The sequence below is a fragment of the Ranitomeya imitator genome, chromosome 1, assembly GCF_032444005.1.
Source record: "Ranitomeya imitator isolate aRanImi1 chromosome 1, aRanImi1.pri, whole genome shotgun sequence".
Taxonomy (NCBI): domain Eukaryota; kingdom Metazoa; phylum Chordata; class Amphibia; order Anura; family Dendrobatidae; genus Ranitomeya; species Ranitomeya imitator.
Window position 1 is genome coordinate 124966358 of NC_091282.1, and position 20205 is coordinate 124986562.

The 20205-nt window shown below is 43.8% G+C and overlaps 1 protein-coding gene across 4 annotated transcripts in view; it reads right to left on the reverse strand.

Annotated features, from left to right (window-relative positions):
- ARHGEF28 (Rho guanine nucleotide exchange factor 28) overlaps window positions 1-20205 on the reverse strand; it is a 262171-nt gene that overhangs the window by 58010 nt on the left and 183956 nt on the right. For 3 of the 4 annotated variants that reach the window (XM_069750470.1, XM_069750491.1, XM_069750475.1), the window contains 6 exons: window positions 19690-19820; window positions 19246-19514; window positions 9062-9260; window positions 8189-8300; window positions 7337-7417; window positions 6195-6234 (listed from right to left, as the gene is read on the reverse strand). In XM_069750470.1, the coding sequence (XP_069606571.1) occupies window positions 6195-6234; window positions 7337-7417; window positions 8189-8300; window positions 9062-9260; window positions 19246-19514; window positions 19690-19820 (832 nt within the window). The remainder of the gene's footprint in view (window positions 1-6194; window positions 6235-7336; window positions 7418-8188; window positions 8301-9061; window positions 9261-19245; window positions 19515-19689; window positions 19821-20205) is intronic. The other variant, XM_069750483.1, reaches the window with a different exon arrangement.

The window sequence follows — 20205 nt, forward strand, 5'->3', positions numbered from 1 at the left end:
AAATTTATTTTAGCCTCAATTTTTCATTTTCACATGGGCAACAGGATAAAATGGATCCTAAAATGTGTTGGGCAATTTCTCCTGAGTACACCGATACCTCATAAGTGGTCACAAACCACTGTTTGTGCACACGTAAAGGCTTGGAAAGGAAGGAGCACCATTTGACTTTTGAATGAAAAATTAGCTCCTATCGGTAGCGGACACCATGTCGCGTTTGGAGAGCCCCTGTGTGCCTAAACATTGGAGCTCCCCCACATGTGACCCCATTTTGGAAATGAGACCCCCAAAGGAACTTATCTAGATGCATAGTGAGCACTTTGAACCCCCAGGTGCTTTACAAATTGATCCGTAAAAATGAAAAAGTACTTTTTTTTCACAAAAAATTTCTTTTAGCCTCAATTTGTTCATTTCCACATGGGCAACAGGATAAAATGGATCCTAAAATTTATAGGGCAATTTCTCCTGAGTACACCGATACCTCACATGTGGGGGGTAAACCACAGTTTGGACACACGGCAGGGCTCGGAAGGGAAGGAGCGCCATTTGACTTTTTGAATTAAAAATTAGCTCCAATCGTTAGCGGACACCATGTCGCGTTTGTAGAGCTCCTGATGTGCCTAAACATTGGAGCTCCCCCACATGTGACCCCATTTTGGAAACTAGACCTCCCATGGAACTAATCTAGATGTGCGGTGACCACTTTAAACCCTAAAGTGCTTCACAGAAGTTTATAACGCAGAGCAGTGAAAATAAAAAATCAATTTTCTTTCCTCAAAAATTATGTTTTAGTAAGCAATTTTTTTATTTTCACAAGGGTAACAGGAGAAGTGGACCCTAATATTTGTTGCCCAGTTTGTCCTGAGTACGCTGATACCCCATATGTGGGGGTAAACCACTGATTGGGCACACATCGCGGCTCGGAAGGGAAGTAGTGACGTTTTGAAATGCAGACTTTGATGGATTGGTCTGCGGGCGTCACGCTGCATTTGCAGAGCCACTGATGTGCCTAAACAGTAGAAACCCCCCTCAAGTGACCCCATTTTGGAAACTAGAACCCCCAAGGAAATTATCTAGATGTGTGGTGAGCACTTTGAACCCCCAAGTGCTTCACAGAAGTTTATAACGCAGAACCATGAAAATAAATTATTTTTCTTTCCTCAAAAATGATGATTTAGCAAGCAATTTTTTTATTTTCGCAAGGGTAACAGGAGAAATTGGACCCAAATAGTTGTTGCCCAGTTTGTCCTGAGTATGCTGGTACCCCATATGTGGGGGTAAACCACTGTTTGGGCGCACGTCAGGGCTCGGAAGGGAGGGAGCACCATTTGACTTTTTGAACGCAAGATTGGCTGGAATCAATGGTGGCGCCATATTGCGTTTGGAGACCCCTGATGTGCCCAAACAGTGGAAACCCCTCAATTCTACCTCCAACACTAACCCCAACATACCCCTAACCCTAATCCCAACTGTAGCCATAACCCTAATCCCAACCCAACCCCAACACACCCCTAACCACAACCCTAACCCCAACACACCCGTAACCCTAATCACAACTCTAGCCTTAACCCTAATCACAACCCAACCCCAACACACCCCTAACCACAACCCTAACCCCAACACACCCGTAACCCTAATCCCAACCCTAATCCTAACCCTAATCCCAACCCTAACCCTAATCCCAACCCTAACCACGACTTTAACCCCAACACACCCCTAACCCTAACCACAAGCCTAATCTTAACCCTATTTCCAACCCTAGCCCTAATTCCAACCCTAACCCTAAGGCTATGTGCCCACCTTGCGGATTCGTGTGAGATTTTTCCGCACCATTTTTGAAAAATCTGCAGGTAAAAGGCACTGCGGATTTACCGCAGATTTCCAGTGTTTTTTGTGCGGATTTCACCTGCGTATTCCTTTTGAGGAACAGGTGTAAAACGCTGCGGAATCCGCACAAAGAATTGAAATGCTGCGGAAAATAGAACGCAGCGCTCCCGTGCGGTATTTTCCACACCATGGGCACAGCGGATTTGGTTTTCCATAGGTTTACATGGTACTGTAAACCTGATTGAACACTGCTACGAAACCGCAGCGGCCAATCCGCTGCGGATCCGCAGCCAAATCCGCACCATGTGCACATAGCCTAATTCTAACCTTAACCCTAGGTCTAACCCTAACCCTAGCCGTAACCCTAACCCCAGTGGGAAAAAAATATATATTTTCTTTATTTTATTATTGTCCCTACCTATGGGGGTGATAAAGGGGGGGGTTCATTTACTATTTTTTTATTTGATAGGTTTTATCAAAGTGATCAAAATGTAGCTGGAACGAATCTGCCGGCCGGCCGGCAGATCCGGCGCGCGCACTGCGCATGCGCCCACCATTTTGGAAGATGGCGGCGCCCATGGAGAAGACGGACGGACACCGGGAAGCTCAGTAAGTATGAGGGGGGGGGAGGAGATCGGAGCAAGGGGGGGAGGGGGGGGAGCGGAGCACGGGGGGGAGGGATCGGAGCACGGGGGGAGCGGACAGGAGAACGGGGGAGCGGACAGGAGAACGGGGGAGCAGACAGGAGAACAGGGGAGCAGACAGGAGAACAGACAGGAGAACGGAGGGGAGCGGAGCAGTGTACAGGACAGAACGGAGGACTGGGGACGAGATCGGTGGCGGTGGGGGCAGATCAGGGTTTCCAGCCAAGGCCGATCATATTGCAGCATCGGCCATGGCTGGATTGTAATATTTCACCAATTTTCATAGGTGCATTAAAAGAGGTCTGGATACACATGATGAGAGCATTATACTGCCTCTGTACAAATCCCTAGTTAGACCGCACATGGAGTACTGTGTCCAGTTTTGGGCACCGGTGCTCAGGAAGGATATAATGGAACTAGAGAGAGTACAAAGGAGGGCAACAAAATTAATAAAGGGGATGGGAGAACTACAATACCCAGATAGATTAGCGAAATTAGGATTATTTAGTCTAGAAAAAAGACGACTGAGGGGCGATCTAATAACCATGTATAAGTATATAAGGGGACAATACAAATATCTCGCTGAGGATCTGTTTATACCAAGGAAGGTGACAGGCACAAGGGGGCATTCTTTGCGTCTGGAGGAGAGAAGGTTTTTCCACCAACATAGAAGAGGATTCTTTACTGTTAGGGCAGTGAGAATCTGGAATTGCTTGCCTGAGGAGGTGGTGATGGCGAACTCAGTCGAGGGGTTCAAGAGAGGCCTGGATGTCTTCCTGGAGCAGAACAATATTGTATCATACAATTATTAGGTTCTGTAGAAGGACGTAGATCTGGGTATTTATTATGATGGAATATAGGCTGAACTGGATGGACAAATGTCTTTTTTCAGCCTTACTAACTATGTTACTATGTTACTATGTTACTATGTAAATCGCTCTGACTGGCTGTTTCACTTTCAACAGCCAATCAGAGCGATCGTAGCCACGGGGGGGTGAAGCCACCCCCCCTGGGCTGAGGTACCATGTCCAAGCAGGTCGGGTGAAATTGGAGTTAGCCCTTTCACCCGATCTGCAGTGACGCGATCCCTCCATGACGCATATGCTGCGTCACAGGTCGGATTGGCACCGACTTTCATGACGCAGCGTATGAGTCATAGGTCGGGAAGGGGTTAAAGAACTTGGGGTGATTCAGACTGGAAAAATGAAGGTTAAGTGTCAATTATATTACTGTGTACAAACGTATAGGGGGAGAGTAGAGACTTCGAATAAACTTTTTACACCTAGGCCTGCAATGATGGTAAGAGGGAAATCCTCTATGTCTGGAGGAAAAAAGGTTTAATCGTCATTACAGATGGCGATTCTTTACTGTACAAGTGAGACTACGGATTATTTACTGCAAGAGCAGTGAGACTACGGAACTCTCTGTCCCCATGATGTTGTCATGGTGGATTCACTAATGAAGTTCAAGATTATGGTTACTATATTCTGGTGATAGAACATTGATCCAGGGACCTACTTCAATTTCCATATGTGGATTCACAAAGGAATTTTCCCCTAATATGGGGCAATTGGCATCTGCCTCATGGGGTTTCTACCGTCTGGAGCAACATGTAATGTTATACATTGAACTCTATGGACTTCTGTCTTCTTTCACTCTTAAATATATGAAACGGTCTTCTGACAGATTAAGGAACGAAGGATCAGGATTATTAGATCTTACTACACCCAATAATAATAAAAATCTTTATTTATGTAGCGCCAACATATTCCGCAGCGCTACCCAATCCTTCTATCTGTTTATTTTGGAGAGGTAATCTGAAAGAGTCTTATACCCCGTTCCCAATTGAAAACACATGCATGCCTGGACAAGAATGCCTGTATGAGAGGGAGTCGGAAGAAGTATCTGTCGAAATAAATTGAAGTCTATGGGCGCATTGGGCATATATATTGGGAACATTTCCAGATGCCTATGACAATCTCTGTGCCAAATGCTATGTGAACTTTGGCTTATAGGGAACCGGTCACCAGATTCTTGCCACACCAACCGTGGATGATTGCATACACATATATTGTTTGCAGAAATGGTCCAGTGTTTCAGAGAAAATATGCTTTAAAGATCTGGCCGGGGACAACATGCAAACATGCGATTAGTCAGGTGGCACAACTTGCGACTTTTGGGATTTCCAGTCCAGTTTTGCTAAAATGGGCAGACCTGTGTGGGACAGGGGGCGATGCCACATTTCTTCAAATTCATGCTGAAGCCAGAAATCTTCCAGCCTCTTAATGAATCTATTCATTATTCTTAATGTCTAGCTATCCTAAGACTGGCACCGAGAACAAATGATAACTGTCCATGTTCCTCACGCTCTGCTATTGAGCGGCTGGAGCAGAATTAGGAGATGCAATGTTGAGCAGACATATAAAGTAAGGTAACACGTACAGTTAATGACACATTACATCATTAGACTTTTGGAATAATCATCTGTATTGTTATCTACCACGGCTGCTATTTCTGGAATTTCCATTATGTAACAAATACCTTCTTATTGAAGTCACTGCTATTCATGAGTAATACAATGGAGAATACCAAGGAAGATTTTTGGTCACAACTTTTCGGTATGTTAATTCTTTTTTCTATTTGTTAAAGACATACACAAACATGTATGTGAGCCAGTCTAAATATAGGAATGATTTTATGAAAAAGACTTCTAACCAGGGGCAGACATATCATTGGTGCAACCAAGGGCCTGAGAGATAAGGGGGTCCATTTCCACCTCCAAAGCAAGTGAACATTTGCATTAGGCTGTAAAGTGCCCATACAGTGTTCTTGCACAGGGGCCCTTTTCGGCTTCTATCCGCCAGTGCTTATAATAGTAATCTGACTACGACATGATAGTTACTGAGACATTGAATACATGCTGAACTTGATGCTAAGCATATTCAGCCTTGAATTTTTGTTTTTCTTGGAGTGATTTTATTTATTTATTTTTGTTCTTTTTTTCTGCCTTATTCTCTCTCTCTTTTTCACCTTATTTCTTTTTTTGCTCCTCAGCATAGGCATGAGTAGCCAACTGCAGATATTTTCCCCTATATCATAGTGCAACGCAATACAAGCAAAAGAGCAGAGAATTTAAAAAAATCCTTGCGTTTGTGCAAAGTTTAACAAACACCTGGCGCCATTTTGATTAATTTGCCAGAAAATGGGCTGGCACAAAAAAAAAAAAGAAAAAAAAAAAGAAAAAAAACAACCAAGGTAGAAAAGTAACTTAAAATAAAACCTGCAAATGACGAATGAGGTTCTTATGCCAAGGTGACGGCGGGATTATCGGCCCTAAGCTACCAATGCCATTTCCACTGTGAAAATGCTACAGGATGTTCCACAGGCTGAAATCCATGGTAAATATCTGCAGAATACACGGACAGGTGGCAGATGACGAATCTGCAACGCCGGTCAGTTTACGCATCCACGAAGGATGTACTGTAACCATCTGAGTGTAGGTAAATTAGACCAGCCCGGTTTTTAGATTGTTGGCACCCTGTAGTCAGCAGAGGGCTCTTGTTACAACATTCGGGCTTGAATGAAAACAACTTATGGCTACCATAGATGAATACATACCAGTATTCCACGAATTTCCTCTACATGCCCAATGTCACAACCGATTACAGTGTTGTAAGGTAACAGCATTAATACTAGGAAAATTACTTGACTCTGATATTACTATACCTTTTTTCTCTTGACTGGTCGGGGAAGCTGAATGCCCGTTCTACAAAATAGAGGAAGATCATTTAGGAATCGTAATAGTTAATTCAGTCGTTAATAATTCATCCTCCACCATGAGATCTCGGACATCTTTTAGACCATTTCACATTAAATCACAATAATATGGTAAAAGTTAATATATAAATCAAAAGAAGATAAATGGATTAGGGAACGCATGCCAAAACCTGCACCCATAGGTCCATTATGTGCAAGCAGCTCTCAAAGAACGGAGCATGATCATCCATGACACAACGCTAAAATTCACCGACTATACAGTCCAGGAGTAATATCCATAAATGAGTGGGTGCGAGAACATGCATTATGCTGGTACAAAGACTGATCATATTGCGTTGTACTGGGTTGTTAAACATTTAGATTATTCCCAACCAGCCAAAAGAAACACCAAAACCAGTTAGTGAAACACATCCTAAGAGCAGAGCTACACATCTAAAGAAAAACTGGCAGCTAGATTTCCAATTCTTGATTCCTGTGTCGATGGGGTAACATACAATACACTGCCCCACTGGAAACAATGGATAAAAGTAGATAGTAAAAAATAACCCATTGGTCAAAGTACAACAAGCTGCAATAAGTTTAGTAAAATATTTAAAGAGATCCAGTTACCAGGAAAAAAAGTAGCCAGTTTTTGGCCTTATTTTATTGCCACTGCTTCCCTGAATATTCAGTTTTTGTTTTATTAAAATCCGATACACGGATCCAGAGATATGGGCCTTTTTTATATAGTGCAAAGTTTTATGGTTGCTGCCAGTGTGGCATGGCTGACAGGATTGTCTGGGGGCGTGTCTTTATCTAGCTCTGCATAATTACCTTGGGAGACAAGCCCCCTTTGTAAAGACAGTAAAGAGTAGCACTAGATAAAATGGTCTATTAATCTGGGACTGTACGGCAGATTTAAAAAGAAAAATCATAACGGGAATATAATCTCCAGGGAGAAATGGTAATAAGACCACAAACTGGTCACTTTTAACCTGGTGACAGGTCCCTTTAAGTGTAGACCTGCCCTATAGAAGCACACAAAGGTTATCCCACCACCTGTTAGAGCACTATCAATTAACCGGCCACCATGACACCACTGCCGTACTTACTACCCGGGTGAAGGAGAGATACTGATTTAGACAATGAAAGTGACTGAAGAAGTGAACGGCCACTGAAGCTGAACACAGCATCTACAAGCAGGGATAGAGTTTAATGCAAACGTTTGTGAGCTCTTGCAATTAATAAAGCTACTAAAGCAAGTTTACTGTCAAGTGAATGGGGCGAGAGATATTAATAGAGTACAACTACTAAATGCGGCATAGAGGAATGCGTGCGTCCAGACGCTGCTGAGCAGAAGGACAAATGACAGAAGAGTAGACTTTGGGATGAGGAGGATGGGGTGAATTACCGAAAATTACCTTTACATGTAAGAAGTGAACCATCTTATCAATGTGTAGGAACTATTGAAATGACCAAACTACCTACTGGTTTATATTACGTACAAGTTCAATATTACCCCAAAATTGTAAGACACATTAGTATTATTTCACATAACACGGGTTACGGTTAATTACCTGATAATACTTGCAATCCAAAGCAGCAAGAAGGCAACAGAAATCATTTAATAGTTCAGATGTGAAACATTTCTAATATTTTTCTTATTACATTTAAAACTATATAAGTAAGCACGCCCATACGTTTAGATTTTTAGCACTCCTATGTGCCTTTTGTTTGGACCTTTTTTGTCTGTTTTGCTTTCAGCTACATTTAGCAGAAATGACTGTCCGCCCACATCTAAAGATTCTCACTTTTGCATGTTAGGACTTTCTTTTCTTCCATGGCTGTACGCGCTTGGTGAACATTCAATGTGGTCTGTTGCTTTTTTAAGGAAGATTGCCAAGATTCTGCAATATGACCCTGAAGTTTTTTTTCTGGCTAGCCCAGATGACAATAACACTCACCATCGCCAGGTTCTCCAATGGAGAGGTCACGTGTCAAACGCTGCTTTCCAAGAAAGTTTTTGGGAGAGGAATAAGAGTAAGAGCGGAATCTAAGACCCGAGGACAAGGGATCCTGGAAAAGAAATATTTTGCCTTAACAGTACCGTGAATATACACATTTTAGAGATGCATTAAAATGTTGAAAAATATTTAGAATTGAGAGTCCTCAGTGGTTGATACCTTTTAAAATGTTGATTAATTTATTCGATGCATTAAAGGGAACCTGTCACCCCGAAATTCGCGGGTGAGGTAAGCCCACCGGCATCAGGGGCTTATCTACAGCATTCTGTAATGCTGTAGATAAGCCCCCGACGTTACCTGAAAGAGGAGAAAAAGACGTTATATTATACTCACCCAGGGGCGGTCCCGCTGCTGGTCCGGTCGGATGGGCGTCTCCGGTCCGCTGCGGCGCCTCCCATCTTCATTACAAGACGTTCTCTTCTGATCTTCAGCCACAGCTCCGGCGCAGGCGTACTTTGATCTGCCCTGTTGAGGGCAGACAAAGTACTGCAGTGTGCAGGCGCCGGGCCTCTGACCTTTCCGTGGCTGAAGATCAGAAGAGGACGTCTTGTAATGAAGATGGGACGCGCCGCAGCGGACCGGAGACGCCCATCTGACCTGACCAGCAGCGGGACCGCCCCTGGGTGAGTATAATATAACGTCTTTTTCTCCTTTTTCAGGTAACATCGGGGGCTTATCTACAGCATTACAGAATGCTGTAGATAAGCCCCTGATGCCAGTGGGCTTACCTCACCCGCGATTTTCGGGGTGACAGGTTCCCTTTAAAACAAGAAAAAATTAAACTCAAAGCCTGTGAAAGATGAACTGCGTTACCTTACTTTGAAGAAGGGGTAAAGTCCCTGCTTGTCTATTCTGAAAATCCCGCTCGGTGATCGCCTCGGACGAGTCCAGCTCATCAGCGCTGTTCCCAAGAAAACCAGAGGAATCCTCTTGAGCTGGAGACTCGGGACTTTGATATCTGCTGTAAGTTCCCTCACCTTCACTGTCAGCATCAAGGCCGTCTAAGCTGGAACTGAAGGAAGGAGGCGCTTCTGGTCAATGAAATTATGGACATATGGCTAAAATATTAGTTAAAATAGAATGATATTGTCACCATGGATGAAAATATTATAGTATGGTTCATATCTAAGGCCGGCATCAAAGACTGACTGGAAATAGAATTTTTCTCCTGAAATCTAGTTTTACGTTCACCTTCTCCATTACATATTTTTATAAAATAACCACATTTTCCAATATTGAATGTAGTAACATTGAATGAAGTACAGCTCACGTTGTACACACAGGCCGATCTGTGCACAGCATGGTATAGAGGAGGAGAAGCTGAGCAGAATGATATATAGGTTTGTTGGAAAAGATTCAGTATAAGGCTACATTCATTTGTGTGACACATCCATGAGTTGTCCATGTTTTTGTTCTTTTTTTCATCGGACAGCGCAAGAACCCATACAGTTTCATATATCCATACACACATCCTTGAAGAACACGAATCAATGTGTGAGATATAGGAGACTTAGAGCAGATTCTATTCCGATAAGAGTTTGCAGTCCAGAATTAGACATTCAAATCCATGAGGATCCATGAAACAGACACAGATCGGAAGGAGTCTGATGTGCTTCCATCCGTATCCAACAGATCTGCTGCTTAACATGAGTCCAATGGGCGGTCCTACTAGTGACTGACAGCTATCTCTAGACGTCCAGTCATACAGTGCAGACTGTCACTGAGCAGGACCCATGAAATGTAGATTGATCTGATCAGTTCCTCCTGCTCTACAAGAGCCTGCCTGCAGATCACATGCCATTTTCAACATGACAGGTTCCCTTTCCGACTTACTGACCATCCTATAAATGTCCGCCATCTGAAGACAGTGACACTCCAAAGAATAAAATAGCATACAATGATGATCGAGCCCTAAAGGGTTATTCCCATCTTGTAAAGTGATGGTATGGGTCTATCAATGGTATGCCGTTACTTTATAGCAATGGAGGATCTGCCCTCTAGGACCCCTACTACATTTGAGATAAGTTGCTGCAGTGCTGGTTTATCCATGGTGTAACCCCCGCTTCTCCCTGCATAGGGACGCCCCAGCTACCCAACGAGGGAAATGAAGCTTGGTTCAATTCGCGGAAACAAAGCCGGTTGCAGCTCCCCGCACAACTAAGTGGTGGGCGATACCATAGCAGGAAAAAAACAGTGAAAAGAACACCGCTTAAATGCAACATTGCAGCCCCTTTATTCTCAGAGCTATTATTTCGCCTAACAGAAAAGCGAACTTGCCTCATACTCTGTAGCCTTTACATTGGGCAGCATAGTCTAATGACAGATCTATCTTGAAGAAAAGCAATTTACTTCTCATTACTATACCCCAGTGCCATTTCTGTCACCGAGGAGGTATAAGTCGTTGACAGGCTTGTGTCACAATAATGAATAACTTGCAAGCAAGCACGTCTAATAATCCGCACCCTTCATTTGCCTTTCTAAGGCTGTGTTCACACGTTGCGGTTTTTTCGCGTTTTTTTCGCGTTTTTTCCCGATAAAAACGCTATAAAACCGCAAAAAAAACCGCATACAATAAGCATCCCATCATTTAGAATGAATTCCGCATGTTTTGTGCACATGATGCGTTTTTTTCCGCATAAAAAACGCATACCGCACAAAATCCGGACATGCTCTATCTTTTTGCGTTTTTTTTTTGCGGATTTCCCACTCCAAAATGCATTGGGAAGTGTCCGGAAAAAAACGCGGCAAAAATGCATCAAAACCGCGGCAAAAACGCATGCGGTTTTCTTGCGGATTTCATGCAGAAAATGTCCGGAATTCTCAGGAATTTTCTGCATGAATTCCTGAACGTGTGCACATAGCCTAAGCGTTTATAGTCAAACCCATGGGTGACAAGAGCAGGTAAATCCAGCTCAGTCGTTCTGCACCTGCAGGGAGGATTCTCCGCACAGAACACTTTTTACATGTGTATAAATGGATACAGGGGAGCTGCCTGCCTCCTAAATTACTTCAACCAGCAGATCCAGAATTTCTTTTTATCTTATATTATTCAATGACACAACCAATACTACACTATCAAAGGAACAAAAGATGGGCACGAATAAAGAAATAAAAACATGGAAATGTCTTTTTAGAATGCACAGATCCTGGGATAATGAAACCAAGCCAAAACTTGATGCCACCAACGTAGCACCTTCCAAGCCCAAAATAAGACATCACTCCATAGTTCATAGAAATACACTACATGATCACGGACAACTACAGTTTCCCAAAATAAAGACTCAATAGAAAGCTTAATGCACGCCTGTTATTTCTGGTAAAACTTCAGAACAAGGTGCCAAGTGTTTGTATATGAGGAATAATGTTATTTTTTCCATTATATGACTTATATCCTGCTTGTTTCATTAATTTCTTAATTGGATTTTCCTGACCCACAACTACACCATGGAGAGACGATCAGCCCCAAAGGACAGTACACCTACAGCTTTTAAAGGTTCTCTAAATGTGTCAGTGGGACACCCTATGAGCGAAACGTGTAACACACCACCACAGAAAAATGAAAGAGTAAGAAGTGAGGGAGAAACAAAAGGTTGCTGTCGTGGGTCTGGACAATCCAAATACCATTAAGCAATCATCATTTTTCCCTTCCCCACAATAGCATCATGGAGAGATTACAGAGGAATCCCTTATGGGGTACCACCAATTGCAGGACTTTCCTCCCAAAAGAAAGCATCATCAGAGCTATAGTGCCTAAAAAAAGGTGAAAGGTGACCACATTGCTGCCCTACAAATCTGCTCGAGAGAGAGAGATTCCTCTGCCCAAGATGTGGAAACAGCCCTGATGGAGTGTGTTTTCAAGTTTGTAGGGGGTCCAGACCCCCTGACGTGTATGCCAGTGAAATTCACATACTGATGTGTGATGAACTCAGACCTCGCCACCTACGACTTGCGTCACTATTACCTCAGAGAGATCACGTGGTACGGTCTCCTTGCTTGCCCCAACTTGGCGTTCCGCACACCCTAGGGACACGCAAGATCAGCTTGGCACAGTTTTACACATACACCCCCAGTCCACATGGGTCCATGAAGACACTGGGAAGGGGGAGAAGGTGGCCCACACCGCCGATGACGTGGCCCCACAGTCGCACACAACCCTGACAGGCCTCTTTCACTAGCAGCAGTGAATCAGAGCTCTGCCAGCCTGCTAGGACTGCCACCAGTTCCTAGTTAGATATAAACCGAGTCTGTTAACAGGATAATATCGGGTCAGAAACCAGCCCCAGTAGCATGTGACATTAAAACAGAGAACATGTAAGTGTGAATTCGTGATCGACATAAAGCAGCCCAAGGCTAAATGATATATTTAATCACCTTAAGGGCACACTAGACGATACATGATATACACAATGGTTATACATATACAATGGTCAGATATGCAAATACAGGTGAAGTACAAAAGATATAAGCAGATGCATCATGTTAATTACCAGTTTATCTTTTGACCGTGTGAGGGGCATGGTCTGCCAGCTGGATCCAGTTCCTTCTAACACGTTGCTCAACGTGGCCCCCCCATTTAGAAGTGAACAGCAAGCATGAGAAAGACAGAGCAAGAGAAGAGCACAAGACCCTAAGACAAAACTTTTATCCCCTTTGTCAGTCACTCCTTTCCGCCCGTGGGATGGGTATTATTCCCCCTTCCATGGGTGTTTGTAGCTAAAACGCCAAAAACCTATGAAGAATCATAACTTCCCAATGGAAGGTCATAGAGTGGCAGTTCTGGCCGCGACCCCGCTACACTTGGAGACCAAACTTTGTTTTGCTACCTGGCTTCTACTAGCTGTTCTCCCCACTCTTGAGTGCTAGAATGGATTGAGACTCTGGAAGGAGTTTGGCATGTTCCAGAGGTCTTGAAAATGTAACCGGTGTGTGGCTAAGACATACAATAACTCCACATTCTTCTTATAAAATCCCACCTAACTGGAGGAAGTTTGAATGAAAAAGTCAGACAGCGTGGGCTCTACAGGTGATCATCCTGTATGAGCCTGGATACTAGCTGGTGGAGCTGGACCACCTGCTGATACAGGTGTCCTGTACAGCTACACATTCTGAAGAAGGATTGTAAGCGGCTTTTAAACCCCCCTATATTCTTCACATGACCCATCTGGCAAGAAACCCTTCTGATGTCCCTTGGTATCTACCAGGACCCTGAAAGAGAATAAAAAGAGGTAGACTTTCTGACACCCCCAGTATTGTAGAAGACACATCATAATGTCTAGGTTGTGAAACTCCCTTTCTTTTTCATTCTTGGGGTTATTGCAGAATGAAGGGAGGAAAGCTGTTTCAGGTCGAAGTATGACTATCTGGAAGGAAACTCAAAGGGTTGGTTTTCTGAAAGAGCCTGAAATGGCTGATGTAAGAGCTACTAAAAGGACAGTCTTAATGATTGTGCATTCTTGATAATGACGCAAATGGGGCTCTGGTCAAGACTATCAGGACTAGGTTGAGATCCCAAGAGGGGGTTCAAGGTTGAGGCAGTATACTGGACAGACCCACTGTTTCAATTAACCTTATTGTCAAAAGGCAATCTTCCATTTTACAGTTGAATAGAACCTCCAGAGCTGAAATCTGGACCAAGAGTATGCAATTTAAGACCCTTTTCCAGCACCTTTTGTAGGAATTCCAGAATTGCTGACCAGGGTACCAGGTTATTTTTTATTTTTTTTTAAGAATTTAACCCTAAAATTTGTAGGAATTTCCTCCAAACTCTAGCATAAATATTAGTAATTTGTGATTTGCTCCCTAGAGTTTATTAGTAATTAGTGATTTGCTCCCTAGAGTTTATTAGGATATAGATTAAGTTTTTGGAGAATCACACATTAAATTCTCTCTTCCGTCCCCCAGCATCTCCAACCTCTCCACTCATCTCAGCTGAAGTCTTTGCCTTCAAGCAGAAGATTGATAACATCAGAGAAAGCTTTGGCCTACAAGCCCTATTTCTAACTACTCAGCCCTCCTACTCCAAAACCTACTTCTCCACCATTACAGAAGATCAACTTTCCTTTCTACTCTCAAGATCACATCCCACCACCTGTGCATTTGACCAGATCCCATCCCACCCAACTTCATCCCAAACCTCACCAGTTTCTTCATCCTAACCCATCTCTTCAACCTATCACTATAAACTGGTGTTTTCCCCTCATGCTTTAAAATATGCCTCAATCACACCGATCCTCAAAAAGCCCTCTCTTGACTCATCCTCTGTATCTAGCCATCACCAAATATCACTTCCCCCCCCCCCCCCATGCCTCAAAACTACTGGAACAAATACGTCCATTTCGAACTGTCCTCCCACCTCTCTTCCTGCTCCCTTTTCGACCACTTTCAATCTTTCTTTCAAACACTACTTTGTTCTCCGCCTTTGGCACAGTGGACCACTCCCTATTACTACAGACCGTCTCAACCCTTGGCATCACAGACTTGGCCCCATCTGGGATATCGTCATATCTAACAGACTGGACATTCAGCGTCTCCCACTCACACACCACCACCACCCCCAACTGTCTGAGTCCCTCAAGGTTCAGTCCTGGGGCCTCTGCTCTTTTACATTTACACCTCCGGCCATTGACAGATAATAGAATCTCACAGCTTGCAGTATCACCTCTATGCTGATGACACAAAGATCTACCTCTCTGGACCAGATATCACCTCCCTACTAACCAGAATCCCACAATGTCTGTCTGCTATTTCATCCTTCTTCTCCGCTAGAATTCTAACATTTAAAATGGACAAAACAGAACTCATAATCTTTCCCCCATCTCATTCAACTCCCCAAACAGACCTATCCATAAGCTGCTCACTCTCCCCAGTTGCACAAGCTTGCTGCCTTGGGGTAATCCTTAACTCTGATCTCAACTTCAAACCACATATTTGAGCTCTTTCCACTTCCTGCAGACTTCAACTCATAAATATTTCCCGGATCCGTACATTCCTCAACCAAGAATCAGCAAAAACCCTAGTCCTTGCACTCATCATCTCCCGCCTTGACTACCGCAACCTGTTGCTTTGTGGCCTCCCTTCTAATACTCTCGAACCCCTCCAATCTATTCTAAACTCTGCTGCCCGACTATTCCACTTATACGCCCACAATTCCCCCCATCAATCCCTGAACTGGCTCCCCATTGCCCAAACACTCCAGTTCAAAACCCTAACCCTGGCATACAAAGCCATGCACAATCTGTTGCCTCCATACATCTGTAACCTCATCTCCCGTTAGTTACTTGCACGCAACCTCCGATCCTCACAAGATCTCCTTCTCTACTCTCCTCTTATCGCTCCTTCCCACAATTGCATACAAGATTTCTCCCACACAACCCCCCACCTCTGGAACTCTCTACCCCAACATAACAGACTCTCGCATACCGTGGAAACCTTCAAAAGGAACCTGAAGACCTACCTCTTCCAAGAAGCTTACAACCTGCAGTAACCACCACACCGCTACATGACCAGCTCTACCCTCCTCCTGTACCATTCGTGACTTGTATTATTTAAGATTATTGTACTTGTTTTTTTTATGTATACCTCTTCTCACATGTATACCGCCATGGAATAAATGGCGCTATAATAATAATAATAATAATAATTAAAAATGGATTTACATTTTTTTAGGTTTATAATCGTATTGAAGGTTCGATTCGATTTCCTTTTTGAAAAGAGACAACTGTAAAATATTTTTCCCATGTCTCTTTCGGACCGGGGTGAGTATTCCCTTCTCTATTAAGCGAAAAGACTTCCCATGCTAGGACCTGTTGACCCATCTTTCAGAGCTCATCTTCTGTGATAATGAACCTTTCTGGGGAAAGGGTATCAATTCCTAGTTTTAACCCTTCGCCTATGGTGTCTAACTGCTAGGGAATTAAAGATATCTTTTCCCAGGCAGGAAGAAATACTTTCAGTCTTCAACCTACCCGAGTTCTTGTGTCATAGTCACCCGGGTCGCGTGGGGAGCTCTGATAAATAAAAAAAAAAAAACTATCCCCTAGGGAGCTCTTTCCCCTGTTCCTGGACCTCTTCCATTTTGGGTCCCTTTGTCTCAGGGACATTACTTGTCTGTTTTTTTTTTTCGATGGTCAAAAGGGTTTTCTGAACTTTGGAATTCTGGTTATTGGGAACCCCTTTATTTGAATCTGAAGCCTTGTCCAAGATTTTGCCCAGGGTTGATCTTAAGGCTGGTTTCACACATCAGTGGCTCCAGTACGTGAGGTGACAGTTTCCTCACGTACCGGAGACACTGACTCACGTAGACACATTAAAATCAATGTGTCTCTGCACATGTCAGCGTGTTTTCACGGACCGTGTGTCCGTTTGGAAAACACGGAGACATGTCAGTGTTTGTGGGAATGCATGGATCACACGGACCCATTAAAGTCAATGGGTCCGTGTAAAACACGTACCGCACACCGATGCTGTCCGTGTACAATCCGTGTGCCGTGCAGGAGACAGCGCTACTGTAAGCGCTGTCCCCCCAGCTTGTGGTGCTGAAGCCCCATTCATTTCTTCTCTCCAGCAGCGTTCGCTGGAGAGAAGGAATGAAAAATAATTTTTTTAAAAAATTTTTTGTTTATAAAATAAAGTTCCCGGTAATCTCCCCCCTCCCACCCCCTGTGCGCCCGCCTGCTGGCATTAAAATACTTACCCAGCTCCCTCGGCGCTTCCATTCTCTCAGCGTCGCAGCTCTTCCTGTATGAGCGGTCACGTGGTGCCGCACATTACAGTGATGAATATGCGGCTCCACCTCCCATAGGGGTGGAGCCGCATATTCATCACTGTAATAAGTGGCACCACGTGACCGCTCATACAGGAGAAGCTGCCAGCACTGAGAGGAGAGAGGAGACATCGAGGGAGCTAGGTGAGTATTTCTATGCAAGGGGCCGAGCGGTGCACGGGGGATGGGAGGCGGGAGCTCACCAGCAAACTTTATTTTTAACAAAAAATAACAAAAACTTGATCTTTCATATCTTCTCTCCTGCGGGGGAGAAGAGATGAATGCCGGCTTCAGCACCACGCAGGGGGGACAGCGCTTAGTGTAGCGCTGTCTCTCCTGCACGGTCCGTGTGGTCCTCAGGCGGCACACGGGCGGCACACGGATGCCGCACATGTGCCACACTGATGTGCCACATGAGCACACGGAAACAGATAATTCCGGTACCGGAATTATCTGGACGTGTGGGACAGGCCTAAGAGGAACTCTGCTTCAGATGGGATACCACAGACCCTGGATTTAAAAAGAAAATTTCTTGTCCAGTTCTTAAGCCAAAGAGCCCTTCTGGCTGAGCTCGAAAAGGAGAATGTGCGAGCTTCAAATCCTGGAGACATGTCTGCCAGGAAATCTGCTGCCTTTACGATAGTTGGACTGTTTGCAAGCTATTGATCCCTCACCCCTGATTTCCAGGCCTTCTTTAGAAAGCTTTCTGCTTTCCTATATAAAGGGTCTTTCAACAGACCTGCATCATCAAAGGGGAGTGCAGTATTACCGAACACTTTATAGAGACGGCAACGTCTATTTTAGGGACCAGATCCCTGAGACCTCCGGCTTGAGGGGATATTTCCAGTGGCATAACTAGAGTCTGATGAGCCCCGATGCAAAATCTGGACCTAGGGCTCCCCCCATCCACACACAACCCCCCCACACACACACACACACATTAGTAAGATGTATTGGGCCCTTGTAGTGTTCTAAAGCTTAGAAGTACATATGAATCGCCCCCCTCCATTATGTAGTAATGTCCCCCCAATCCTGGTATATATGTCCCCCATTCAGACATAATTGTTCCCCATCCTGCTATCTATGTCCCTTATCCTGGGCCTCGTCTTGGTGCTCACAGATCTTCTGCTGGGAAAAACCATCCCAGGTAGGACTTCTCTTTTCTACCCTGTAGACAGCAGGGAATTGTAGGTCTCCCTCAAGGACAGGAAACCACTGAAATGTATAGAGAGGCTACGGATTTTAAATCTGTAGGTTTCCTGTCCTTGAGGGCAGATCATCTCTCACAGGTGCTGTCATGGGGAAGGGAAAAGAAGAATATTTCTCTGATAAGATATATTAGAACGTTGCTTATATGCGTATGTACTATTGATTTATGCTAAGTTTGTTGAAACGGACGATGCCATGTAAATTTATACTCTCATGAACTTTGAGCTGCTTCACTTTGCAAGTAAAGGCGGAGAAAACAATGCCAGACAAGGTGGTCGAGTTTTGAAAGCAATCTCTGATGGAGGAAGCCGGTCCTGCAAAGCTGGCACTTCACTGAATTGATTCAACACGCAACAAAACATTTTTCATCTACAAAACGTATTTATTTCTCATCTGCTGCCACCATTCCTGTAAATATCATAGATACAGAAGTTACATAAGCTGGATACTAAATAAATCTCATCTACATTTGTAGTGCAGATTTACACCTCTCGGTCTGGTAACATACGACTATTCATAATGACCTAAACCCAAGGCGATTATGACTAATTCATGACGGATCAGTGTGACTCCATCTGCGATCATCATCATGATTTAAATTCCCTGCAGAATAAAAAGCAGCTCTGCAGACTATTACATGAAATCAGTGTAACACATCAGTACCTGCACATCTTAAAGGGGTTATCCAACCTGACTGCAGACCAGCTAATGTGACCATATGATGCACACACTAACAGTATTCCTCTGTATTCCCCATGTGGGATGGCGGTCATGTGCCCCAATTTATTCAATTTGTGGTCACGTTGACAACTAGTCACTCAACTGAAGAGAAGTAGTCAGCACTTAACTGCAAGTATGCAAATCGTATATATGCAACATGTCACATGACCACCTACCGGCATGGGGAATACATGGAAATTGTGACAGTGTGCATATCGCACAGTGTAATGATTCAGCAGTTTTCAGTCACAAGGTGTCTGCAAACTTCTACAACCCCTTTAAGAAATATAGGATTCTTGATTCTTACCTTCTTTTCTTGACACTTGAATAAGCTGCATCCCTCTCAATGCCATAACCCAGCGTCCTGCATAACCGACTGGTTCCTCCAGATAAGGAGAGTCTGGACGTTAGACTGCGGGAGGGCGAGTCTCCACTCACCATCTCAGGGGAGGCACATGGTGGGAGACCGGCATCTCTAAGAGATCTCTCCGATATTGGGGTGGAGTCAGACTGGTCATGATAGGAAACATCCGCGCCAGTATTCAAGTGAGTGAAATTGACATCTGAATCATTAACCTACAAACAATGACAAATATAATTTTGGGCATTTAGAAGGTAGATGGGTGGTGGCACATAACCAGACAACAAAAAACTCAATGTAGGTCAGAAACTGTCTAAAATTTGTTTCATAGAGGAAAGAGCTCACCCCCCCAAAATTATATTCCACGAAAAAAGGAAGAATATTACTTACTTCATCGACCACCATGGAGTTGACGTATACCTCGTCATTCCCATTAAGCATGGCAGACAGTCTGGTTGCAGCAAGCATAGTGGGTGGGTATCTTATCCTTTTGAGGACATCTACTGATGAATGACTCTTCTCTGAAAAAAAAAAGAGACAAAAGCCACCAAAAATGTTACTTTGATGATAACATTGAAGTAATAAAATATAAAATATGTTTCATATCAGGAGCAGTAAGCAAATTAAAAAAAAAAGAAAATATTGCAAGATAAAATGGGTTTTTCCAGTCTATATACAGTAATGTATCATATAGCCACTGGACAGGCAGTAATTGGTAGATTTCACGAAGAGGGAACTTGTGCAATTAGTCACTTCATTCAGCTATCCCTTAGGCTGTGTTCACACGTTCCGGTTTTTTCGCGGTTCTTCCCGATAAAAACGCTATAAAACCGCAAAAAAACCGCATACAATAAGCATCCCATCATTTAGAATGAATTCCGCATGTTTTGTGCACATGATGCGTTT